Source organism: Rhinopithecus roxellana, chromosome 11, assembly GCF_007565055.1.
Source record: "Rhinopithecus roxellana isolate Shanxi Qingling chromosome 11, ASM756505v1, whole genome shotgun sequence".
Classification (NCBI taxonomy): domain Eukaryota; kingdom Metazoa; phylum Chordata; class Mammalia; order Primates; family Cercopithecidae; genus Rhinopithecus; species Rhinopithecus roxellana.
The window spans coordinates 44,380,724-44,407,903 of record NC_044559.1 but is presented as its reverse complement, the minus strand read 5'-3'; the positions used below and the strand labels follow the sequence as shown (position 1 = coordinate 44,407,903).

The 27,180-nt window shown below is 54.9% G+C and overlaps 1 protein-coding gene across 1 annotated transcript in view; it reads right to left on the bottom strand.

Annotated features, from left to right (window-relative positions):
* LHPP (phospholysine phosphohistidine inorganic pyrophosphate phosphatase) overlaps nt 1-27,180 on the bottom strand; it is a 152,226-nt gene that overhangs the window by 71,795 nt on the left and 53,251 nt on the right. The window contains exon 6 of the mRNA XM_010357567.2: nt 25,266-25,357. Within this exon, the coding sequence (XP_010355869.1) occupies nt 25,266-25,357 (92 nt within the window). The remainder of the gene's footprint in view (nt 1-25,265; nt 25,358-27,180) is intronic.

The following is a 27,180-nucleotide window of genomic DNA, read 5'->3' as shown; positions in this document are numbered from 1 at the left end:
CTGGAGCCTGCCTGGACACACAGCTCCCCAGGTGTCCCAGTCATTGCCATGGCCCCTGCCAGTCTGCTCCTGGCCCCCGGGGACTCTGGGCTGGCAGGCTCACCCACAGCCAAGGAATATTCATTTTGGGGTGCACAGTCCCACCCCCTCCCAGAGAGGGGAGGCCTTCCACTCCATTCCCCAGAAGACATGAGATGGGAGGGCCCAGCATGACTCTGCATGGGGGCGGATGGAGGCCTTCCCAGTGGGTGATGTCGAATGAGGCACACACCTGTCTCTCAGATCAGCCCTGGGAAGGCTGCCCCTACCCCCTCCAGCTCTGCTGGGCTCTCAGCATCAGCCATCCCAGGGGCCTCGCAGGGTCACCCCACTGCTGTCACCAGGCTCGGCTGGGAGGCCAGGGTGCAGCAGCTCTGGGAAGGCACAATCACCGTGCCAGGAGAGGAACCCGTGAGACGCCGGCAACTCTCGGTACAATCTTAACTCTAAAACTGCAATTTATAAATCTTGCTTTTAGTATGCATTTTTTTGTTTGTTTGTTTTTTTAAAAAACAGGCTGAACAAAATGCTAACTGTTGTTCCTTTTGGAAGGTGGGATAGTGGATTATTTTCTTTGTGATTTCTGTATTTTCCAAAGAAGGCATGCATTTCTTATATTATTGGAAAAAATACATCTTTTAATTTTTAAAAGAAAAAAATCGAAGGTGCCATCAAAAATGTACAAACTAGAAGGATTAATGGAATCCCAAATATATAAAGTGGCTTTTCTGTGCGCTGCTGTGCTGAGCCCAGACAGGCCCCATGGACCCCTCCAGACAGCTGAGAAGTGCAAGATACAGCCCAGCCGCCGCCACCACGGGCAGCTGAACTCCTCACAGCTAGTGGCCCTGGCAACCTAGAAGTCCCATCTCCAGAAAGGCCCTGAGCCCAGAAAAGACTCCCTGCTTTGAGGCCCCAAGGCTCAGCCCTTGTGGGGCTCCCAGACCTCTGCCTTCCTGGTGAGCACGTCACTGCAGCCACGGCACAGCCACCTGGGCCTGCATGGTCCTCGCTGGAATGATGGCTGTGGGATTGGGCAGACCCCGCACCTGGGCCGACCGGGGGTGTCTAGGGTCTGGAGGACAGGCAGTGTCCACCCTCAGGTTGGCCACAAACTCCTGTCTCTCTGGGGAGTGTGCCCTGCCAACCCCCGTGGGGGCCACATAGGAAGGAGCAGCCAGGGAGGCGGAGTCTGGGAGGATGGAGGCTTGTACTGCCCAGGCTGGAATGGGGGCATTTTCTCTCCCTGTACAAGGCCCTGTATCTAACCCCCTGACAGGTATAGCCTGAGGACCTGCTGGGCCCACACCCTGAGATGGTCATGGATGGCAGTGAGGTGTGGCACAGCAGCCCCCACTCCCAGGGCACACACAGTGCAGTGGCAATGACAGACACTCAACCCAGAGCTGCTGCATCGCCACTGTGGCAACAGCCATGGGCAGGCAAGGACCGGGGAGGATGACCATGATGGGGCCTAGATGTGCAGGACCCTCAGCCTCGGTCAGGGAGATGGCTGGATACTACTGGTGAAAGGCAGGCAGGCGCGTCCACAACACCCCATGAACGTGAGGGGAGGCGAGAAGGCAAAGGGGAGAGTAGGAGCAAAGAGGCGATCAGGAAGAGGCAGCAGGGCAGGGTGAGCCCCTGGAAGGAGGCAGGGAAGTGGGCTTCTGGGAAAAATGGGCCTCCAGCCTGGCTGGGCCCCAGGGTGCAGGGTGCTGGGATGCAGCCCAGGGTCTTCCGGTAACTGCCCCCTCCCCCAGGCTGGCACCGGCCTGCCCCTCTCTCTGGTCCCCACCTGGGTATCCAGGAGTGCTGCAGGCTGAGTGGAGCAGGAGGCGGCTCCATTCCCCCAGCACCCTCTCCAGTCCCAGGGAGACCCTGGACCTGAGCACACAGGCTGGAAACAGACGGCCAGGGCCCAAGTCCCACCTGTAGGCTGCGTCCCCTCAGGTGGGTCCCCTAACCTCTCTGTGCCCTCATCTGTAGGTGGAGATGGATTCGTACCTCTCTGGCTGTTGTGGAGGTATCTGTAAACATGCAAGTGCTGGATAACTTCAAGGTCAGTAAACAAGTAAGTGAAGTCGTCTGGTGGCTGAGTCCCACAGCCTGGGGTCACAGTCCGATCTGTGCAAGCCACGCGCCCACCAGAGCCACCGAAGGCATCTGCGTTCCATGCTGGCCCGAACACCAGCCCCAGTCCCCAGACTACCCCAGGTGCTGGTCAGCTCTAACTGCAGTCCCAGGCATAGTGGAAAGGTCACAGGGGTAAATGCAGGATGGGGCCTTTGGTGAGGCAGCCACCAAGTCTGCAGGGGCTTCCAACTCCAGGAGCCTCAGCTGGAGAGGTGTCTCAGGAGAGACCCCTCAAAGCCCCCTCCTGCTGTCCATTTCATGTCTGGACAGGGACAGAGTGTGGGCACAGGGCATTCTGCCAATGAGCAGATGTCAGCATCTCCCCAGGGCCTTGGGAAGGCAGCACCCCTGCAGTGGGGAAGGAGGGTGAAGGAAAGGTCACTCCATCTGGACCGGGGCCTGGCCCACCCAGCCCACCCCACTCTGGTCTCCAGCATTGCAAATTTGTGCAAATACCATCAGAGCCCCCCCGATGCCCAGCGTGTCCTAGGAAGCCCTCGTAGCTTGTACTGAGGGATGACGTCATGGGAACTCCCACCCACAGAAGCCCTCCAGGGCCTCAGTGCCCCCTCGACTGCCCAAGGCATTTCCCTAGCAACACACCGTCCCCACGGGTGGTCACAGGCTCACGTGGAAGTCCTGCAGACAGGCATGAGACTTTCGAGCCTCAGCCTGCCATTCGAGATATGCTAGGGACACCGTCCAGGTGGACTTCCTCAGGGTGGCCACGGGCCGCGCCTCCGTTAGGTCTGGTGCTAGCAGAGGCTGGCTCTTCTGCCAACTCTGAGCTCAGGAATTGCATCCCATGTGGCCACTTTGAGTCACAGGCAATGTTCTTGCAAGGTGGAGAGCTCCTTCCTGGGTTCTCTCCACAACGAACGCTCTCCACAAAGCAGCCCTCGATAAAAGTCAGCCTCCCTTCGATCAAGTTTGGCTCCAGCCCAAATTGTCTATCCTGGCACTGCAGGCTGGATGGGTCAGCTGTCTCCCCCGAGCACAGTGTGCAGGGGTAGCGGCCCACCTCCAAGCTGCCTCTTGGTGACTCTCCGTTCTGGATGGCTCAGAATACATCGCACTCCAGGACTCAGGCACACTGCGTAGGTATGGCAGGCTCTCACCTGGCCATCCCAGGGCCCAGGGCCACTTCGTGATTTGGGGGGCCCTTTCTTCCATTAAAAAAGCGGTTAAATAATTTAATAGATTTTTGAAAATATTATTTCTAAAGTGAGAGAAAACATTAAAACATTTTCTTTGGCCCTAAATGTTCCAGAGACTTTTTCCTTCTAATTTTAAAAGAAATTTAAACATTTTCATGAGCCCCTAAAGGCATCGTGTGTCCAGAGCCTGCTAGAGAAATGAGCCCAGGTTCCTCTGGTTCCAACTCCTGGGAGATCTGGAGCCTCGACCTAGGGCCAGAACTTAGGAGGACTCTGCCCCCTGGCCTTGGTGGCCGCCTCGGTGCAGCCTTTGGGGTCCCAGGGCCGCTGCAGGGCCAGCTGGAGAAGATGCCCTTTCTCTCTGTGGCCGTTGGAACCCTGCCTGTGAGAGCCAAACCACGGAGCACCGTGAACCCCCAGCCATGTTCCAGGCAGCCAAAGTGCAGGGGGTGTGCAAGGCCACCCCCAGCAGCCCCAAATCCCCAGCAAAAATGTCACTCAAACTGCAAAGGCAAAACGAAGCTTAAGGGAGCAGGCCAGCGGGGCCAGGAACACGAGGCTGTGCTGTGCCTCAGAGTGAACGGCGCTCGGGAAAAAGGGGACTGAGAGCTGTGAGTGGGGTTGGTGGGCGAGCGGCTCCAGGCAGTGGTGAAAAGGCCCCGTCCTGCACAGCCCACCTGGCCACGAAGGGGGAGAAAACAGGCGGGGTCCCCGACCACAAGGCCCTGCCGCCCCCTGGTGGGAACCCACAGCCATGTGGACCTGGAGGGACAGGGAGGGGCTATGTGCCTGGGCTGCAGGGCCCTGCCTGGGTGAGAGCCCTCCCTGTTTCTGGAGACCACAGCACAAGGCAATACCTGCTCACCCACCCACAGCATCTCCACCGAGGTGCACAGACACACAAACAGCACGGCGCTGCAGGAACAGCTGGGCCGGGGCACCTGGGTAAAGCCCTCCCTCCCCACGGTTATCTGCGGACCCAAGTTTCCCCAAATAATCATACTGATGAGAACATCAAGAAAATGAGCAGAAGCTGGTAACTGCTGAACCCTTGCTGTGTGCCAGGAAGTGCGGTGAGTGCTTTCGGCATGATATCTCATTCTGGTCTCCCCAGTGCTATGTTGTAGGTACTCTTATTATGTCTATTTTACTTTATTTTTTTGAGACATGGTCTCGCTCTGTTGCCCAGGCTGGAGTGTAGTGGTGCAATCTCAGCTCAATACAGCCTCAACCTCCTGGGCTCAAACAATCCTCCCAACTCAGCCTCTTGGGTAGCTGGGACTACAGGTGTGTGCCACCATGCCTGGCTAATTTTTTTTTTTTTTTTTTTTCCCGAGACAGGGTTTTGCTCTGTCACCAAGGCTGGAGTGCAGTGACACGATCTCAGCTCACTGCAACCTCTACCTCCCAGATTCAAGTGATTCTCCTGCCTCAGCCACCCGAGTAGCTGGGATTACAGGCGTGAGCCACCACGCCCGGCTAATTTTTGTATTTTTAGTAGAGGCGGTCTCGAACTTCTGGCCTCAAGTGATCCGCTCTCCTTAGCCTCCCAGAGCACTGGGATTACAGGCATGAGGCACCATGCCTGGCCAAATTTTTGTACTTTTAGTAGAGACGGGGTTTCACCACGTTGCCCAGGCTGGCCTCAAACTCCTGGACTCAAGCAAGCTGCCAGCCTTGGCCTCCCAAAGTGCTGGGATTATAGGCATTGGCCACCTCACCAGGCCAACTTCGTCTGTCTTAAAGATAAGAAAACTGAGGCCCAAAGTGCCCTGAGCAGGATGTGGCCTTGGGCACTTGAGCAGCTCCAGAGCTGTGCTCGTCTTAAAGATATGCCATTGCCTCCCCTTAAGCTTTCCAGGTCCACACCCTGGAGAACTCAGGATGAGGGGAGACATTTTGGTTTCCCGATGGCAGATGAGCCACAAGAAAAACTTGGGGGTCCTCTGGTACACCTCAGGACATCCCAGATTTCCTCAAATCATCCGATTCTCTCTAGAAGAGGCCCTGAGTAACCACTCTCCACTAGAAGCCCATCTGCCAACGTTGCTGCAAGCTTATTCGCTGATCCCTTGAGGCTGAACTAAAAATAATTCAACTCCTCCAATATTTAGAGAAATGAAGGGCCTGGAAATGTCAGGGAGGCAGCACAAATCCCAGGAAGTGCTTCCCTCCTCTGCCACGCTACGGCTGCAGGAGCTGAGTGGCTGTGAGAGCCTGCGCTGGTCAGCAAACCCAGGCTCTGAGGACCATGAGCGTCCAAGCAGTTATGACCTCTGGGCAAGTCAGAAACCACTTTGGGTCTCACTTTTCTGTAAAACGGGATGGGAGAGAAGGAGCTAGTTAATTCCCAGGATTCTCACAGGCAAGCGAGTCTCAGAAAAAATGGACTATCTGGCAACACAACTTCACCCTCCATCTCTTCCGGGTCTCAGCAGCACACTCCCCATAGCAGCTGCACGGCCCAGGGCAGTGGTGCGTGGCCCCTGTGTATGGGGCCACAGCGGGCAGGGGGTCCACCCCCACCACTCGGGGGAGGGAGGCCTGTCCACTGTCTCCCCTCCGGCAGGCACAAGGTGGAACAGCTCAGAACAAACAGCCAGCTGCTCCTGTGAAGCCACTGGAGTGGGCAGTATAGACGTTCCACAGCACCAAAGCCTCCCTTCCTCATGCAAAACATCCCAAGGGGCTGAGAGAAGGCACCCAGGAGACCTCACTGCCAGGAAGCGGAAAGGCAGCAGCAACGCTGGGAGCTGCTCAGGCCCAGGGAGGCTTACAGACCCCAGGGAGAGTGACCGTGGGTGGGGAGGGTGCTCAGCAGGCTGCTGAAGCCCCGCATGGTGACCCTGCATGGTAAGACTCGCATGGTGACCCCGCATGGTGACCCCGCATGGTGACCCCGCATGGTGAGGACTAGGCCAGGCATGGCAGTTCATGCCAAGCTAATTCCAGCACTTGGGGAGCCCGAGGTGGGAGAATCACTTGAGGCCAGGAGTTCGAGACCAGCTTGGGCAACATAGCAACATCTTTGTCTCTACAAAAAAACATTTTTTTTAATTAGCCAGGCATTGTCGCATGTGCCCATAGTCCCAGCTACTTGGGAGGCTAAGATGGGAGAATCTCATCAGAGGTCGGGGCTGCAGTGAGCTGTGATTGTACCACCGCACTCCAGCCTGGGTAACAGAGCAAGACCATGTCTTAAAAATAAAATAAAACCAGATGGGCGCAGTGGCTCCAGCCTGTAATCCCAGCACTTTGGGAGGCCGAGGCGGGCGGATCACGAGGTCAGGAGATCGAGACCATCCTGGCTAACATGGTGAAACCCCGTCTCTACTAAAAATACAAAAAGAAATTAGCCAGGCATGGTGGTGGGTGCCTGTAGTCCCAGCTATTCTGGAGACTGAGGCAGGAGAATGGCGTGACAGGAGGTGGAGCTTGCAGTGAGCTGAGATTGCGCCACTGCACTCAAGCCTGGGCGACAGAGCAAGACTCCATCAAAAATAAATAAATAAATAAAAATAAAAATAAAAATCAAACCAAACCACAGGACGAATTTAAAACTGTGTGGAAAGAAATGGAACCTACCATAACCACCGCACGTGGTAGAGTGGTTCAGAGCATAGATGATGGAGTTCGACTCCCAGGGTTCAAAGGCTATGTGACCTTAGGCAAGTTACTTGACCTCTCTGCAAAGTGAGGACCATGTCAGTTCTGTCTCATACAAGCTCATGGAACAATTTCTGGTGGAGCGGGTCCTGTGTCTGTCGCTGTTGCAATCGGTGTTTTCCCAACAACCTTAGAAGAAGACATGTTGCTACCACCACCCACAGTGGCAATGCTGAGGCACAGAGAAGTTAAGTAACCAGCTATGGCCAATCGAACGAGGTTTCACCCCCAGGCCGCAGCCCAGGTGCCTGAGTGCTGTAACAATAGGCGCCGAGGACCCAGGAGGGAATGTTTCCCATGGAGAAATCTTTCAGGTGGTGTCCAGGACACCTGAGAAAATACCAGATTCCATCGCTCTTTCTTTCCCTTTTCTTTCCAGGCCTAGAACTACTTATAAGGCGTCATTGCTACTTTATACAGTCAAGTCAACAAGATCCAACCTCGTGTCACCCAAAGCCACACCACCAACAGTGCCAGCCTGGGGCCCAAAGCCACACCACCGACAGCACCAGCCTGGGGAGAGCCCCCTTTGCCACAGCAGTGCCCCAGCCTGAAGCTCCGAGAGCGCTCAGGAACCTGCCAGGCACTAGGCGGGAATGACGGGCGGTTATGGCAGCCTCGTCTGTCCCCATGGGGGCCTCACTGGGCCTCAGAGCTTCCTGCAAGGCCCCTCACGCGATCTGCTTTTACAGACAGGGAAGGAAGCACGCAGGGGTGAAGTGGCCCAGGCAGGTCAACAGTTAGGTCATGGGTCTGAGATCTCATCCCCTGCCCTTGACCCCAAAGCCCCAGCCTTTCCCCGGCCCTGGGCCAGGGCTGGTCAGGCTGAGAGCCTCCAGACCTCCTGTCTAAGCTGTCTTCGGCCTCTGATGAGCCGGTGCTGCCTTCTTCCTGCTGTCGGCTCTCTGCACAGTCACAGATACAGGAGATTAAAAAAACAAACTAAAAGACAAGCCACCTACCCTGCTGTGGCAGAGAAAGACAATCCAGCATCTGCCTCCAGCTGCTGAGCTCCCCAGCACTGGAGGAAAGACAGTGATGCCAAATTCCCGGCAGGCACTGCCAAGCCTATGACACGCAGGGCGTCTTCTCTGGAATCGCGGGTGGCCCACGCAGCGGGACTCTCCTGCGTCACACTCACTTATCACATCTAGGGCCTCTGACAGGTTTCCGACACAGCAAAGGGCTCTGCTCTGCCTGGCCCACTGCCCCTGAGCTCCCACCCCAGGCCCCCTGCATCCCCCGCCCCAATCCCCAAACCGCCGTTAGAGCCTGCATGGGCAGGGCATCTACCAGGGCAGATGTGGTCCCTGCCAATCCAATGAGCCCCTGTGCCACCTCCTACGCCTCAGCCCCTGCATTCTGTATCCCACTGAGTCCTCCTCATGCACCCGAGTCACTCCAGGCACACACTTGGGGTCCGGCACTGGGCTGGAGCCCTCTGCACTGCGGGACCCTTCGGGCCACATGGTCTTGCTCATCTCATCACCCTGCACACTGCTGAGCACACGGCAGGTGCCTGCAAAGCTGGGCTGTGTCTTGGATACAGTGCGGGTGGCAGGAGCGGGCCACCTGGGTGAGAACAGGGGGTTTGCCCACTCACAGGGGCAAGGGAGGACAGAGGCAGGGAAGAGCCATCTCCTCCTCGCCATGCAGTAGGCCCTGACTTTTACTTATTTAAGTGAAAAGTCAACTTTTCCAATCAAGCGCCTATCCATCTGGGAGAGGCTGGTCCCCAAGGCGTGCCATACTCTGCCTCGGCGACACTGACTGCCACAAGGTCATGGGGAGCACGGGAAGCCTCCAGGCTGTGCTTGGACAGACACTCTCCCCTCCCCAACCGAGGACACAAACTTCCGGGTGACACAGTCCATCCACCCACTGCCCCCCAACTCCACACAAAGTGAAGGCAGGAAGTCGCTCTGGGGGGTGTATTTTGCAAATCAGAGCACATGGTCTCTGGGCGAGTTTTCCAAGCCAAGTGGTCTCCCTTGATGGTCTCGGTTTATGGCCCTGTGGTTCTCTCCAGAAGTGTGGGCCTGGCTGAATCTGCCCTCAGGAATATCTCAGACATCTTCAGAGGCCAGGCCGACAGCACCAGGCCGCGATGCACCCGGCACTCCACTCCCATTGCTATCCTGAACTACCTCCTGCAGCCAGGTATTAAGGGAGCTCCTGTAATAAAGGTGCTGAGGATACCCTGGAAATAAGTCCAAAACAAGTCCATTTTACAGATGAGAAAACTGAGGCTCAGCGGTCTTCCTGTCAGCCAGCAGTGGGCCAAGATTTGAGCCTGGGGTTTTCTCATTTCCAGAGTACAAGTCCTTCCATGGTAGTCCCAGGCCAGACGAGCACCTGGACAGCCCAGAATGCCACTTCCCTGGGACACTTTGCCACCATGTGGCTAATCTTCTATAGGGTCCATAGGGACAATGGGACAGACATGCTGACACTGTCCCACTACACCCTTACCAGCTGCGTGACCCTGGGTGAGTCTGCAGCTTCCCTGGAAAACAGAGAAGACTTTCTGTGCCTACCCACGAGGCTTGGATGAGAACCACAAATGCAGAAATGGTCTGGGAAGCTGAAAAGGCTTCTCCCAATAGGGAGGACTGTTGTTCTTCAGTTTAACAAACGCAGAGTGTCCACCACAGGCAAGGTCAGGGACTTGGCTCTACATGGGATGGAGCAACAAGCAGATGGAAAGAGAATGAGGAAGCTGGACTTCTTCCTGCTTGGAAGGAAGGCACGAACGTGTAAAGGCATGAGGAGAGAAGGAGCCCTGTGCTGCTGGACTGGAATCAGAGGCACTAGTGTGAGCTCGGGTTTTTGGGCAGGTCCAGGTGGGCACGAACACATGTGTGTGTCATGCCTGCATACCATGAGCATCTTTCCTACCTCTGTCCCCTGCCAGGGCCTGAGCAGCAACTCCCAGAGACAACACAAGCACACCTGGCGCCCTGGGCTGAGACTCTAAACAGCGCTCTCCACTGGAAGATACTGGGGCTCCTTGGAGAAACGGCCGATTCCAGGGCTGAAGCGAAAACAGAACAAATGAACCTGAAACATCTTTTTGGGCCAAAATGCAAGGAAGGGCTCAAAGAATGGTGAGGATGTGCCCAAAGGACACAGGGCCAGCTTGGAGGGGCTGCCAGTGCCTGCGTCGGGGACCATCTGAATATCCCAATAATGATGGTTAACAGATGATAACCCACTGAATTACACAGGAAGCCAGGAGCCCACATTGGCATACATACATCAGTGGAAAGAAGAGAACATCTTTCCTTAAAGTAAAATGCCAGGAGTAAATACAAGGAAGAATGATGGAGTGATTTGGCGACTGTCATACAAATAATTCATTCAAACAAGAAATGCTAAGGGACACTAAAACTGGCAGATGAAAGTAGGACATCGCACCACCTCAAAGCATCTCCCCACAAATATGTATCAACCATAAAGGGGAAAAACACAATGTTACGTGGTCGCCATTAAACAAGAGGTCAAAGTTAACATCACCAATAGTTGGCCAAACCAACATTGCATGCCTATGAGAACAAGCCCAGCACCACTTCTGTGCAATGCTAGCCCCAAATGCACAACCTGGGTTGTATCGTGAGAAAACATTGCACAAAATGACTGTCTCGTAATCTTCAAAACTGGCAATCTGTGAGAGCTGAGGCGAGGACAGGGAAGTGCTCCAGGACAGAGTCCAGAGAAACCAGAGAGAGCTGCCTGGCCCCGAACTGGGTCTTCCTCTCTCTAGAGCAGTTCATGGAATAACTGGCAAAGCTTGAATGGGGTCTCTCTCTGGGAGAAGGGTGTATGGAATTTCTTTCTATTCCGGAAATCTGAAAATTATTTGAAAATGAGAAGGCTGTGGGAACTCCAGGGAGTGCCGGGTAATTCTTCTGGAAGTGAGACTGTGTTTTGGGTACAATAGAAAAGAGCTTGGCCTCGCAGCCAGACCACACCCCAGCCTGCATGGGATTAGCACATGGCCTTGAGACGGGGTAGGGGGTCATGGGACAGTGGGTCCCTTGCAATTGGGAAGACTGGAATTCCATCACCAGGGAAGGCCTTGAGGATATGGCAGGATCCAGGCAGGCTGAGGAAGAGGTGGCGGGACAGGTGAAGGGCACAAACAGCATGCACAAAGGCTCCAGGTGGGACGGGCAGGAGGGGAGCTTGGCGGGTTTGGGGGCGTCCTCATCCCAGGGACCTGGCCTCTCCACACTTGCAGGGAACACTGGGAGGCCTCAACGCCCAGAGCATGTTCTTAGGCCTCTCTCTGAGAAGGTGACAGGGGGACTAGGAGGATGGGCTGGTGAGGCCACCTCGGCTGCTCTGCCTGCTTCAGACCTGGGGACTCCAGGGCTGCAGGAGACTCTGATGGTAGCTCTTGGCCCTGTGCGCTGTGGTGTTCTCCATGCTCATCGTCTGCACCTGTGAAGGGTGGTGGAGGAGAAGGCCGGTGTCCGGAGGAGTCGGCAGGCTTGAGGAGGCCTGGCTAAAGCAACTCCGTGGTTCTTGGAGCTGGGGCCCCCAGGGCCCCGAGAGGCAAAGGGCACAGAGGGCGTGGGGGTGCCGCGGCATCTGGGAGGGAATGAGTGGAGTGTGAGCAGGCCCACATGTGCAGCCTGGGGTGTGGGGAGGCTGGGCGTGTGTGTGCGCACGCGCACACACTATGGGGCCAGCATGAGAGTGGGCGCCTATGGATGTGTGGCCTGGGCCTGAGAACTTGTGGGGTCTGGCGTGCTTACATGTGGATATGGGATCGTGTGGGTATGGGGGCCCCTTGTGAGCACATGTGGGCCCGGGTGAGTGTATGTGGCTGTGCATGCATCAGCCCTGGCTCCAGCAGGCCCGGCCCGTCCCATCCCTGGCAGCAAGGCGCCCTCTTGTGGCCCGAGCAGGTGAGGTGGGGAGGAGGAAACGAGAGAATCCCGAGACCTCGCCAGGGTGGGACGCAGGAGGAGGGGTGAAGCGGAAGGAAGGAAGCAGCAAGGAGGATGCCAGGTGGGTATGCAAGAAGGCCAGATGTGCACTGCCCTGGGAGCCTGGGGGTCCTCGCTGGCCCCTGCCCACTGCTCCTGGCTTCACCAGGTTCCTCCCTCCCCACATCAGGGGTGTCCTCTCTGATAAAGGGCAGACGGGCTTGAACAGCCTCATGGGATGCATGTGGGTGGCCTGGGCCCTGCAGCAAGGCACCCCTCCAGCCACACCCACTTGGGACCACACTGCCAAAGACCAGCATGCCACGTCTGCCCCTTGCACCGCATCTGTGGGGCTGATTCCCCACTCCCCTTCCCCGCTGGGGCAGCTGGGATCCTGCCCTCCCACAGGCCAAAGAGAGCGTGGGTGCATGTGCACACGTGTGTATGTGCGCGCGCGCATGTGTGTGTGTGTACATGAGCGGGTGTCTAGGACCTGCATGTGAGTGTGGGACAAAATGAGGCCATCCCTGCAGGCTCCAGGGAGAGGGTATGCTGGGACAGAGTGCAGGGTGTGGCCCCTTGTCCTCCCCGCCACGGATGACTGTGGCCCAGGAGATTGTGCGAGTCTACGGTCATGGAGCCCCTGGCCCTGAGCTCCTGGATTAAACCCTTGGAAAGTGCAGAGCACCCCTCTGCACAAATCTTTGCTTAGCAACGAGGACAGACATGGGGGATGCTGCAGTCGGAGCGCAGCCTCAGTGCCACTGATAGGGGAGGCTGGGCCGGAGCTGGCTGGGAGATTCCTCACCAGGAGGCCTATTTTCAGCTACTTTCACTTGCCCATGAGAAGGGGTCCTGGTCAGGTGGGAGCTGTGCGGGCTGCTCACGAGTGGTGGGTACGTGGGCTGGTTTCTGTTTTTAATAACCCCGCACTTTCAGGTGGTTTTCCTTCTTAAGACTCCCCCAACAGCTGTTATCCCAGCAATTTGGGAGGCTGAGGCAGGCAGATCACGAGGTCAGGAGATCGAGATCATCCTGGCTAACACGGTGAAATCCCATCTCTACTAAAAATACAAAAAAATTAGCTGGGTGTGATGGTGGTGGGTGCCTGTAGTCCCAGCTACTCGGGAGGCTGAGGCAGGAGAGTGGCATGAACCTGGGAGGCGGAGCTTGCAGTGAGCTGAGATCACGCCACTGCACTCCAGCCTGGGTGACACAGCAACATTCTGTCTCAAAAAAAAAAAAAAAAGAATCACCCAAATTCACAAACCTAGGGCAGGGGTGATTGTGCCATAAAAAATAACTCTTATTCTTGTAAGAGTGTTACATGGTGGCCCCAGGGCCACTCCAGGGGACCAGCAGAGCAGAGATCCATGACACTGGGAGGCCAGCTGGGTATCAGGAGAGGGGCTTGAACCTCCCTCCCTGGAAAGAAGAACAGTCCTAGAGGGCAGGGGACACCTGCCACATTCACTCGATCCCCCACATCTTCAACAGCGCCTGGCCATAGTAGGTGCTTGGTAAATATGGGGACCAGGGGGCTAACAGAGGACAGGCTTGGGTCTCCTCTCATGGGCAGTGGGGACCATCGAGATTTTAAAGGCAGTGGGGAAGGCCAGGCGCTATGGCTCACGCCTCTAATCCCAGCACTTTAGGAGGCTGAGACGGGTGGATCACCTGAGGTCAGGAGTTCAAGACCAGCCTGGCCAACATGGTGAAACCCTGTCTCTACTGGAAATACAAAAATTAGCCGGGTATGGTGGCAGGCACCTGTATTCCCAGCTACTTGGAAGGCAGAGGCAGGAGAATCCCTTGAACCCGGAAGGCGGAGGTTGCAGTGAGCCAAGATTGTGCCACTGCACTCCAGCCTGGGCAACAGAGTGAGACTCCATTTTAAAAAAAGTACAATAAAATAACATAATAAACAAATAAATAAACAAAGGCAGTGGGGAAGGTCAAGCCTGCCCTAGAAAGCCACCATGACCATGTGGTGGACCACACCCACAGGGTGGAGAGAACCCCAGAGGCAGTGTACGTCCCCCCAGCCTGGTCTAGCAGGACAGACCAAATGGGAACCGTTAGGGAAACAGGCCATGCGGGAGCTACCACCATGGCAGGCCCTCACCCTAGGGGCCAAGCTTAACCCTCTCCCGTTCAGTCCACACAGCTGGGGCTCAGCCCCACTTGACACATGAGGAAACCAAGAGCCAAGCAAGGTAAACATCATGCTCAAGCCAGGCGTAGTGGCTCCCCTGTAATCCCAGCACTTTGGGAGGCCGAAGTGGGAGGATCACTTGAGCCCAGGAGTCTGGGCAACATAGGGAGACTCCATCTTTACAAAAAATTTAAAAATAAGTTGGGCATGGTGGCATACACCTGTTTGCCAGCTATTTGGGAGGCTGAGGCGGGAGAACCACTTGTGCCCAGGAGTTAGAGGCTGCAGTGAGCCATGATGGTGCCACTGCACTCCCACCTGGAAAACAGAACAAGACACCATCTCAAAAAGAAAAAAACAAAAAAAAAGCACAAAGAGATCATGTCCAAGGTTACATGGTTAGCACACGGCAGGGGACTGGGTCTCACACCCAGATTCTGGCGGTGCTCTTGGGGTCTCCAGGCAGCTGGACTCCCCCTCTGGAGGGTGGTGTCTCCCTGCTGCTCTGGTTTCAGCCCCCAGGCTCATGAAAAGTCAGGGAGAGCACCCAGGGCTACCAGGCTGGGCCTGGGCACAGGGCACTCCAGCCTGGAACTGCATTTGGAGGCCGGAGTAGGGGGCCTTGTTCCTGGCTATCCCCAACCTGAGGACTATGGAGCTAGGGGAGCACACTGGGTTCACATCTGGGTCCCACCCATGACACAGAGGAACCTGCGCACAAATGAGACCACTGCTGCAAGGTGGCTGAAAATAAGAACTGCGTACAGCTGTGTCTGCAGGGACAGGAGTCAGGGGCCTCTGAGCCCCCTTTCCCTCCTTCTTTACTTTTCCAGGCTGGAAAAGATGTAGCAATCAAAGGATAAAAAATGCAGATTCCCTGATGCATGAGAACACAGCAGCAACGGTGAATGCTGTGGGGGATGTGCCCTCCCCTGCCCCTGGGTTGTAAGTGCCACCAGCTCTGGCCATGTCCCCGAGTCGCAGAGCAGCAGCGGAAAGGCAGAGGCCAGCCCTGTGGGCAGCAAGAGGACTCAGGTGAGACTCCAGCTCTCAGAGGGGCCCTGCGGCAGACAGGCTCTGGCAGCCCTGGGGGCATCCAGCAGAGCCCAAGTGGCCCAGCTTCATGTTAAAGTTTGAGAACATCTTGGGCAGGCGGCCGGCCTGGCTAGGATGGTGGCCACAGCTCCTGCTGCAAGCTCACTATGGGCCCCTTCTTCCCCTGCTCGTTGGGGCCGGGCCACGGCTGCCCAGATCCTCCTGGGTCCCCTCCCCACCTCCCCACCACACACTGGAGGGAAAGACAGCGCTCGGGTTCAGTGGACTTTAACCACAAAGGCAGCACTGATGGCGCTTCAGGGGCTGTCACCTGTCACGTCTCCCCCAGGCTCTCAGGTGGGGTGGGTGGGGTCTAATGACCGACTTCAGGGCCTGCCCTAGGTCAGAAGCCCCCAGAGCCAGGTCCTGCTTATGTCCAGCTCAGCAGCAGGTCGTGTGTGTGTGTGTGTGTGTGTGTGTGTGTGTGTGTGTGTGTGTATGTGGAGGGGGCCAAAGCTGGGGAGGGCAGGAGCTGACCAGTCCTGTGAGGCCCCCACACTGGCTACTCTTGTTTTATGAGGCCCAGACCCTGCTCAGAGCTCCAGCAACACTTGGTTAATTGGGGGGTGGCCTGAGAATGTTCAAGGGCACAGGTCTTGGAATCAGGCAGAGGTGGGTTTGAATCCCGACGCTGACACTGGTAGGCTGTGTGGCCTTGGGCAAGTTACTCCACCTCTCTGAGCTTCCATTTGCAAATCTAAATCGTAGGGGTAAGAAGGCGGGTGGCTTCTCTGGGCTGTTGCAGGGTGTAGACGAGCTGAGGCCGAGTGTATGTAAGCATGAGCACTGGCCCCACCATGAGGCATACCTGCGTTATCTCCCTTGCAGCTCCTGGGGAATGCGCTTCAGGGAGTGTCTTGGGAGAAGAGCACGTGTGAGCACCGGGCCCAGAGCACGCGCCTTGCAACATCTGTTGAGCGGCTCTAGGGAGATGAGAGGGCCCTGCTGATGCTCCCTCCATCCCTGTCGCACCACTCCAGAGCCTCAAAGGACCTGCACGTTCCCAAGAGACAAATTCCTGGGGTTGGCAGGCTGCCTACAGGGGTCCTACCTTCTAGGCCAACCTCCAGGCCTTGTGGCCTCACTCTGCGGCCACCTCCCGGCCTCCACCTGGGACCCCCTTCCCCAGCTCAGAGCCCACCAGCCCTCAGTCCACTGGTTTCCCCACAGGCGGCACCAAGCCCAGCAGGGGGGTTCAGGTTTTACCATCTTTCCCCTCGTGCCCTGGACACGAAGCAGCCTTGGTCAGGAACCAAGAATGCTAAACAGGGTCAGTACCAGGAAGGGCGACTATTCCTAATCCTGTCTCCCCTGCCGCAGCAGCCAACAGAAGGCAGGAAACCCAGCAGAGGAGGAGGAAGCTGACGCTGCCCCAACCAGACAAAGCCATGGGGGCCACGACGGCGTGTCTGCCCCTGGAAACCCCACGTTCACCTGCTGAGCCATGTGGACCCTGCCAGCCTCCTTTCACACCCCCGCCTCTGCCTCGGGTCTCCGCCCCGCTCTCTCAGGAGGCCCAGCGTCTGGGACTGCCACGTGCCGACAATGTCCAGAAACCTCCCAGGACCGTAAACTGGGAAGAACATGGACCTCCCTCCCAGAACAGCTCGTGATGGTCGGGGCGGGGAGCAACAGGGCCCCCCCATGGTGGGGACGTAAACTCATCTGACCTCATCTGCTCAAGTTGAACATACGCTCCTCCATGACCCAGCACTGCCATCTATCAGCAGATGTGCCCCAGAAGGACTCACGCCCATGTGTCCAGGAGACAAAAACCAGAACATTCCTGGCAGCCTGCTGGGACCCACCCAGATGTTCCCTCCAAGGGATGGGCAGAGAGGGGTGTTCGAGCCACACAGGACACAATGAACAAGCCACAGCTCAACGGTACAGTGTGTGATTCCATTTGGATAAAGGTCAGAGAAGGAAGAGCCAGCATCATGTTGGAGGGAAGGTGGCCACGTGGGAGAACAAAGCAGGCCCAGTCACTGCAGCCACTGTGCCCGCAGCAGGGCGGGGCAGCCTCTGGAGGACTGCGCGTGTCAATCACGGACTAGGTCTTCTGGGGAGCTGATAGCCTCCTAGTTCTTGACCTGAGAATGTTCGCTTTGTTATTCATTATGCTATGTATTCAAATGTATTCACATCACATCGTAATTGTTTAATGGCATACTTTATGTTATATATATTTTACCACATTTTTTAAAAATTTGTTTTTGAGACAAGGTCTTGCTCTGTCACCCAGGCTGAAGTGCAGTGGTATGATCATAGCTCACTGCAGCCTTGTGGACCTCCTGGGTTTAAGAGATCCTCCTGTCTCAGTCTCCTGCGTAGCTGGGACCACAGGTAGGTGCCACCACACCTGGTTAATTTTTATTTTTAATAGAAATGAGGTCTCGCAGGCCGGGCGCGGTGGCTCAAGCCTGTAATCCCAGCACTTTGGGAGGCCGAGATGGGCGGATCACGAGGTCAGGAGATCAAGACCATCCTGGCTAACACGGTGAAACCCTGTCTCTACTGAAAAATACAAAAAACTAGCCGGGCGAGGTGGCGGGTGCCTGTAGTCCCAGCTACTCCGGAGGCTGAGGCAGGAGAATGGCGTAAACCCGGGAGGCGGAGCTTGCAGTGAGCTGAGATCCGGCCACTGCACTCCAGCCTGGGCCACAGAGCAAGACTCCGTCTCAAAAAAAAAAAAAAGAAAAAGAAATGAGGTCTCGCTATGTTGCTCAGGCTGGTCTCAAACTCCTGAGCCAATTTAATTTTTTAAAATTTTTCAAATGAAAGTATGACATAAGGCCAGACATGGTGGCTCACACCTGTAATCCCAGCACTTTCAGAAGCCAAGCAGGTTGATCATTTGAGGTCAGGAGTTCGAGACCAGCTTGGCCAACATGGTGAAACTCCATCTCGACTAAAAATACATAAATTAGCTGGGCGTGGTAGTGCGTGGCTATAATCCCAGTTACTTGGGAGGCTGAAGCAGGAGAATTGCTTGAACCTGGGAAGTGGAGGTTGCAGTGAGCCAAGACCATGCCACTGTACTCTAGCCTAGGTGACAGAGTGAGACTCTGTCTCAAAAAAAAAAAAAGCAAGCATGACATAAAGTAGATTAGTGATTGTCTGGGGCTGGGTGGAATGCGGGGGCGCTTTGCTAATAATAGCTCAACAATTTGAGGCTTCTTTTTGGGGTGATGAAATGTTATAAAATTGAGGTGATGGCTGCACAACTCTGTGAATATATGAAAACCACTGAGTTATACAGCATGGGAATTATTTCTCAATAAAGCTGTTACCAAACGAGACAAAAGAAAAAAATGTACAGGCTTAAATTTGGGTGTGTCCCACTCTGTGTGACCTCAGGTGAGCTAAGTGACCCCTCTGAGCCCAGAAGTGCCCACCTACACCAGAAGCCACAGCCTCTACCCCGGGCAGGACCAGAGGGCTGCAGAGGGGATGTTTGGGATTCACGGACTCATTGCACAGTGGATTTGTCCACAGGCCTGTTCCCATTGCCCTTCCCTGCACTGCCAGGAGGAGTGCCTGAGGAACTTGGGGTGGTCTCCCAAGCCCTTTCTCTCCACCTGGGCTGGCTGGGATTTCCTTGGCTGGTCTGTTTACACACGAGGGCAGGAGGAGGGTCCTGACTCCTGGAAGGCTGACCAGGGCCACCACAGCCTGGACCTCCCCTTGCTAGTCACTCACTTTGACATGTGACTGCTGAAAAATTAACACCAGGTTCACTTCCTTCCCTCACACCCCACGTGGCACAGGAGAAAAATCTGTCATGTTCCAAAGCGAATCCACAGCTTTCTCTTAACAGGAAACACTCTGAAGTCCATCGCTGCGAAGTCTGGAAGCCCCAGGACAAGGTGCCGCTTTGACGGCAGCCGCTTCCAAGGTAAAAGGCCAGGCATGGGGGCCCTCTCTCTCCCCACCCAGCCAGCTCCACAGCCACGCACCCTGCAGCCCCTCGTCTTCCAGCTTTGTGCAAGACAGCTGGAATCCTAGATCGGCTGGCCGCTCCGCTGGGGGAAAACCTCGTCAGCACCCAGGCCCCAGCTAGAAGGGACCTTGCAGGACATCGGGAATCACGGTCCAGGAAACTTTCCCTCTCAGAAGGGCAAACTGTTTGTCAAGAACGTTCTGGGCTCATAAAACATCTCCCAGCCTTGGATAAACAATAAGAGAAGCCCTGAGGCGAGTTCCGCACGGCTGCTTTATTTACACAGCAGTTCCAGGACTAGTGCAGGGGCTTCCCAGGCAGTGGCGCCTGTGACTGGGTGGTGGCTGTGGGGTGTGGCGTGGAACAGGGAACAGAGTGGCGGGGATGCTGAGGGGCCACACTGCCTGGTTTCTGGCATGTCCACAGGAGACAGGTTGGTGGGGATATAAGAGACAGGAAGGTCTGTGGCTCAGACGTGCCAGTGGCTCTTCCTTCTCCAGAGAACAGAGAGGGCACCTTGGAACTGGGCAAAATGTCCCTTCCCTCTATTCATTTGTCAGAATGGGAGGGCACAGGGTCCCAGCCCAGCCCCATCCTCCAAGGAAGATGAGGGCTGCCTTGACAGGCAGGCAAGCAGGGAGGGGCGACAGTGTTGCGGGGCATGGGCAACAGTGCACTTACCCACTGGGCCCGCATCCAAACGTAGAGCCCTGCCTGGGCCCTGGAGTGAGGCAGGCCCTGTGACTACTGCAAAATGTGGCCCCAAGGGCAGGACATTCCAATAGGGAAAAGTGCAGGCAAAAGCACCCGCCAGGGGACTGGGGGTGGCAAGGTTCCAGTCCAGCCTCCGTAAAACCTTGCCAGACGGCCTTGGCCAAGGTCCTAGGTGTCCCATCTGAAAAAGCCTCTCGCAGCAGGGCAGCAGCACCCTCTGGGGCTGCAGGACTCATGGGACCATGAGGATTTGCCACCCACGGCACGGGACCCCACACGGAGGAGACACTCTTGTCCAGGGCCTGGGCAGCAGGAATGCTGTGGCTGGATAGGACCTCGAGGGGTCTGGGGAGCAGCCATGTCCAATGCACCAGGAGTCCTGGGAACAGGGCAGGCGGGGGACACCCAGAAGGCCTTTACTTGCCATCCAGGTGAGGGCCGCACCCTGGCTGGGCAGGACTTCCACACGGAGCAGGTATGAAAAGAAAGCTTTGTGCTTCCCTGTCCAGGCTCTTGGGCAGCCCTGCTGGGCCAAGTTCCAGACCCCCCTGCCCAGGGATGATGCTTTCCTGGGGAGCAGGCCCTGCAAAACTTGCCCTCCGGAGCTAAGCATCCGCAGTCTCTCCCAACCCCGAGGCTTCACTCTCCTTGGGCCATTTTATAATAAAATCAAGAGAAATGGATACATCCAAGGTGACAAGGAGATCTCACTGCCAGTGAGTGGCCGAATCCCACTCCTCAGCCACCTCTCGGCCTCTCAGACTCCTGACAGCTGCCTCAGAAACACAGTCATGTGTGTGTGTACGTGTGTGTACATGTAAGTGAATGCACATGTGCATGCTCCATACCAGAAGACCGTGGCTGAGGGCACGTCCTGCAGCAGGACCAGTGGGAGGCCTCAGTCAGCCCTCCAGCTTCCCTCCCTTCCTGGTGCCAGTGACTGGCAGGACTGACCACTGCCCCCACCCGCCAGCTGCTCCAGCCTGGATGGCCTCCCCATCCTGCCCTGGCCTCAAACCAAGTGTGGGCGCAGTTACTCACTGCAGGGCTCTCTGCCACCTGGGCCCAGGACAAGGACACCCCTCCTCCCCCCTTCACTCTCCCATTTCAGCCAAGGCCACCAACAAAGGACAGAGCCTGGAAGGCCTTCTGATGCCCAGCTGACCCATCCAGTGGTCAGTGGCTCCTGTGAGGCCTCTCTGGGCCACTCACAGGAGAGGAGAGGCTCAGCAAAGGGCTGCGACAACATGCCTCGGCTGCAGAGGAGACACAGCTGCTGCCCCTAAGGGGCTCACCTCTGTGCAGAACAGGGCCGTGCTGAGGTGCCAGAGGGCTGGGGGTGCCCTGGAAGGGCGAGGTGCTGCTCGATAGAGCCTGGCTAGGGGCATTTCCTGCAAGCAAGGAATGCTGGCCCAGTGGTAGGTGCCCGGCTGACTCCAGAGGCTGTTTGCCGGCCCCGGGCCAGCCACACATCCATAGGGAGCACCACGCAGGCCCTTCCAGTCCCAGCACGGCCCTCCAGAGAGCGAGATCCCATCAGGGTCCGCAGCTCGGCTCATCCAGGACCCCATGCTCCTCCAACACTTCAGTATATCTGTGCACCGAGAGTACCATCTGGAGGGAGAAGGGGACAGTGCAGGAGGAGGGCAGCTGCCACCTGAGGCCACCAACACTCCTGCGGAGGCCAGTGAACCTTTTCTAGTAGCCACGTTAATAAAAATTTAAATAAACGGGTGAAATTAACATGAAATATCAGCATTTCAACATGTAGCCGATATTAAAAAAACTCACGAGCTCTTTAACAATCCTTTCTCCCCACCCAGTCTCTGAAACCCAGTGTGTATTTTACACTTCCTGTGCGTCTCACTGTGGATGAGCTACAAGTCACCCCTGCGGCTCGCAGCTCCTGTGTCTGACAGCGCAGCTCCAGAGGCTGGGAGACCTCCCATCCCTTTAGCCAGGGCGCACCCACACACGCAGAGCCCCACCTCCTTTGATGCCCGTGTGGCCTCCCCCAGTGACTGGGTCCCCACCTTAGCCAAGCTAACACTCTTCTCCCTTTGTCCTGCATGTTAACAAAGAGAGATTTGCATCCTTACAAACAAATCAAAAGATCCGACATTTCAAATCTTGTTAGGAACAAACAGGCTAAGTCCCATTCTCTTCAACAGAGGCAGGTGACTCCATGTCTGGAGCTAGGTGGATATGGACAGATACGGATGGATACAGACGGTAGTGGCTGCGTGTGCTTCCCCACCCTGGCCATTTGCTGAGGGCTTGCTGTGTGCCCGGAACTACACTGATTCCTTTCCTACAGCATCTGAACACATAGATACACAGCACAACACACACACTGGGGCCTGTTGGAGGGTGGAGAGGGAAGGAGGGAGAGGATCAGGAAAAATAACTAATGGGTACTAGGTTTAATATCTGGGTGATGAAATAGTCTGTACAATAAACCCCCTTGATACATGCTTACCTATGTAATGAACCTGCACATGTACCCCTGAACTTAAAAGTTAAAAAAAAGAAAGAAAGAGGCTGGGCACAGTGGCTCACACCTGTAATCCCAGCACTTTGGGAGGCCGAGGTGGGTGGATCACAGGGTCAGGAAATCGAGACCATCCTGGCTAACATGGTGAAACCCCGTCTCTACTGAAAATACAAAAAGTTAGCCAGGCGTGGTGGCGGGCGCCTGTAGTCCCAGCTACTCAAGAGGCTGAGGCAGGAGAATGGTGTGAACCCAGTAGGCAGAGCTTGCAGTGAGCCGAGATCGTGCCACTGCACTCCAGCCTGGGCGACAGAGCGAGACTCCGTCTCAAAAAAAAGAAAGAAAGAAAGAAAGAAAATGTGGTATATATACACCATGGAATACTACTCAGCCATAAAAAGCAATGAAAGAGGCATTAACAGCAACCTGGATGGAGTTGGAGACCTCAAGGAATGGAGGTAACTCAGGACTGGAAAACCAAACACTGTATGTTCTCCCTTATAAATGGGAGTTAAGTTATGAGGATGCACAGGCATAAAAATGATACAATGGACTTTGGGGGCTTGTGGGGAAGGGTGGGAGGTAGGTGAGAAATAAAAGACTACAAACTGGGTACAGTGTACACTGCTTGGGTGATGGGTGCACCAAAATCTCAGAAATCACCACTAAAGAACTTATTCATGTAATCAAAAACCACCTGTTCCCCAAAAACTACTGAAATTTTAAAAATTACCAAAAAAACCATTATGAAGACGCTTGTAGAAAGAGGCCATAAAACAGTGTTCAAGGAAAAAGGAGGCTGCGAAACAATATCATCCCATTTTTGTAAAAAGAAAAAAACCAAAATATTACCAGTCTGTTTATCCATGTAGAGAGGGCGATGTGGAAGGATTCAGCAAACTGTTGACGGAATTTCTCTTTCTGGGGCCAGGCGTGGTGGCTCCCGCCTATCAACCCGGCACTTTCGGAGGAAGAGGCGGGTGGTTCACCTGAGGTCAGGAGTTCGAGACCAGCCTGGCCAACATGGTGACACCCCATCTCTACTAGAAATACAAAAATTAGCCAGGCACGGTGGTGCACACCTGTAGTACCAGCTACTCAGGAGGCTGAGGCAGGAGAATCACTTGAGCCTGGGAGGCGGAGGTTGCAGTGAGCTGAGATTGCACCTCTGTACTCCAGCGTGGGCAACAGAGTGAGACTCTGTCTCAAAACAAACAAACAAACAAACAAACAAACAAACAAACAAACAAAAAACAGTTTATCTCCCTCCAGGAGATAGTGTCATGGGGGAAAGTCCACCTCATATTCTTCTTTAAATGGCATGCAGGTAACCGGAATCTGAAAAGCACCAACCCTTGCTGGCATAGGGTGGGCACAGCCTCCCTCATGCCCACCTGCATTCGTGGGCTGTGAGGGGCCTTCTTCAGAGGCCCATTATCAGTTTATAGGGGCACCTGGCCTGGGCTGGCCAGAAAGACCCCAAATGAGGTGGCATTCAGGACAAACATGTTTCTCTTCCAGGGAACCAGAAGAAGCCCAGTATACAACAGGTACGGTTCTCCCTCTCCACTTCCTGCCAAGTCACACCGCTGTGTTCCCAAGCAGGGAGGCGCCACTTGTGCTCACGGGTCACAGATGTGCCCTGAGATGCACGAGGTGCTGGGCTGGGCTCCTGATGGCTGATGCCAGGCAGCACCTGGCATCAATTTTAGGGCCCCGAGGTCCACTGTCAGTGGACAGCCCCTCGGCTGGGAGCAGCAGCAGGACCAGCCTCTGCGACCTTTATAGGAAAGGCAGGACTGGGGACTGGGGGACCCCTGGCTGGTCTCTTAGAAAAAATGTTCCTGTGGCTTGTGAGTGGGGTCTCCCTCACTCCCTTAGGCCAGGCCTAACCAAGGGGAGCTACAAAACCCAACTTCAAGAAAGAAAGAAGGCCCATATGTCATACATGTCGGGGGCTCCATGGGGGCCCCCAAGCCTGGGAGGGTCTGGGAGATAGCTGGAAGGGACCAACTTCCTGACCATAGACCCAGGTGCGCTGAGCATTCCTCACTCACCTCGCACTCAGCCATGGTCCCCAACCTGCAGGAGAGACCTCAGCGCGATGGTCAGGCCCTCTGATCTGTCTTCTCTGGTCCTGCCTAGGCAGATCTCTCAGGATGTATATAATTGCTCCCAGCCCACCCCAAATCCAAGTACCCTCAGGTAACCATGCTTCAACCAAGTCTCCCCAGCATCAGAAAAGATGTGCTTTCTCTGAATGGCCGCAACAGAAACCATCTAGCATAAGGTAAGGCAACACTCTGATGTCCAAGATCCTCTCGATGACCAGGTGAGCCGGAGCTCAGGCACCACAGGGCCCTCCACATGCCCGGGAGCTCCCAACCCCTGACAGCTGCTCCGACCAGGCAGACTTTTGCCAGCAAATAAAACACAAGTTTCTTCTCGAGATGGAGGTTCTGTTCCAGGGCGTCCCTGAGCAACCCTCTGTCATCTCCAGGCTGTCTGTGTCTCACAGAGTGGAGACGGTGAACAAAAGGAGAGGGAGGCTGTCCAAGGGGCTGAGTGCCCACAGCTGTAACTGTCACAGTGCACGGTCTGATCAAATTGCCGAAGGGACAGCAGCACAAATTTGGCCTAACTCCCCGGTGGGCTGCCGCCAGGATGGACAGTGCCTTTGCTTATTTCTCTCTGCACTGCACACCGTTTCAAAACCCCAGACCCTGTATCAAAAGCCACTCTACGTTATCACTGCCTGCTATAAAAGACCACCCAGCTCTGTTCTTAGAGGTCCATTACGTACAAGATCGCGAATGCCCACATACTGCTCTTTGATTTGGAAAGAATACCCCCTTTATTTTGAAGAACAAAACAGAATGAGAACATGGTCATCCCCTGGAAGGAAGGTGAATAAATGACTCCCGCTGGTACTGACCTGAACTTCCCAGTCCGCACCTGCAGCGCTCTCATTCCACACCGCTGGGCACCACCGACGTCACCCACGATATCGTCCCCAATCATGACGGCCTGTCACGGCAGTGAAATATGCTCAGAAGTGATGTCAGGAGAGTTTTATTCCTGGGCTCCTTCATCTTTTTTTGACGTAATAAATGGCTTGATTTGATGTTTAAAATCACCATCATACAAATTAAACAAGATAATATTGTCATCGTATTGATTAAAAGTCAACCCACCTTGAATATATCTCACACAGCCCCTGTAGGCCATGGCTTTGAATGGTATATATTTGTGCAATTTGAAATCAATCAGCAGACGTCAAAGTGATTTGGCACCCCAAGGACGTGCAGGGATGCTGAACGCTGCCTGGCCTCCGCTGGAACACAGGCTAAATTTCACCGAACCCTAAAGACTCTGTAACCTGGTTATTTGCCCTTGATTCTGTGAAAGTGAAGCAAATCTCTGGCCTATCTTTGTAAGTTTTGCTTTATGTAGGTTTTGCTCTCAATGGTGAAGGTATTGCCTTAAAAACAAAATAATAGACAAACCAAAATTCACACATACACAGAGGAAATGCTCGCAGACTGGGTATCATTTCAAAAAGCAGCCTCTGGAATACACTCTCTCACCTGAATAAAACCAGAAAACCAAACTACGCAACAACAGCTTTCAGGACACTGGACATCAAGCAATGAAGGACAATGACTTCTGAGACGCAGGAAACAAACAAGGTGGCTCCTGTGACTGCCCCCAGCATACTGCCTTCGATGCTTCCAGACTGTGGGCATAGGAGGGGTGCTGTGAACTGAAGTGCGTCCCCCGCAAATTCACTTGAAGAAGAAGCGCTAGACTGCAGTGTGACTGTATTTGGAGACAGGGCCTGTAAGGAGGTAATTCATTAAGGCTGAATGAGGTCAGAGGGGGCCCTGATCTGATGGGACTGCTGTCCTTACCAGAGGAAGAGGCACTGGAGTGCACTCCACAGAAGCACAAAGGAGAGGCCATGGGAGGACACAGCAAGAAGGCAGCCATCTACAAGCCGGGAAGAGAGCCCTCATCAGAAACTGGACTTGCCGACACCCTGATCTCAGGCTTCAAGCTTCCTGAACAGTGAGAAAAAGAGTTTCTGCTGTTAAATCCACACAGTCTGTGGTGTTTTGTATGACAGTCTGGGCTGACTAATACAGAGGGAAACCCAGGTAGAGCCCAGTAGGATCCCTGAATTGGGGAGACAAAGCTAGGATTCTGGGGAGACCCAGGAGCAGAGTCCACAGGACAGGGAATCAGAGAGGAGAAGGCTGCATGGAGAAAGAGCTGTGGAGAAAGTGGAGGGTCCCCTCAAGTGCTCAGCAGACCACTGCCAGCACACGTGAGGGAGGAAACTCCCTGAGTCTGGGAAAGAGCCACACCAAATGACTAGAGAAAACGGTGCCTGTGTCTCACACAGGACTGCATATGTCCCCACCAGCCAGGCTGGGAAAGCTCACTCAGGATGCACAGGGCATTGAGTGCGATCTTAAAAGCCGCTGCTTCGCAGTGAGGAATAATTCATCCAGGGCAACCCTTGCTCTGGTGCTGCCCCCAAATCTTAAAAGCAAGATCTGGAAGGATCAAACTGTTTCAAGTGATATAATTGCATCCCATAATAAAGTTCGAAATTCTTTATGGGCACACAAAAATATCCAGCACCCAAAAAGAAGGTAAAATTGATCATGTCTGGCACTCAATAAAAAAATGATCAGACGTGCAAAGAAGGAAAATATCATGCAGAAGGAGGAGTAAGATGAGTCCATCCAAACTGAGAAAGAACTGACAGAGAGGTGAGAATGAGCAGACAAGAGCATTAAATCAGCCCTTGTAATTGTATTCCATATGTTCCAAAAGTAGAGAAA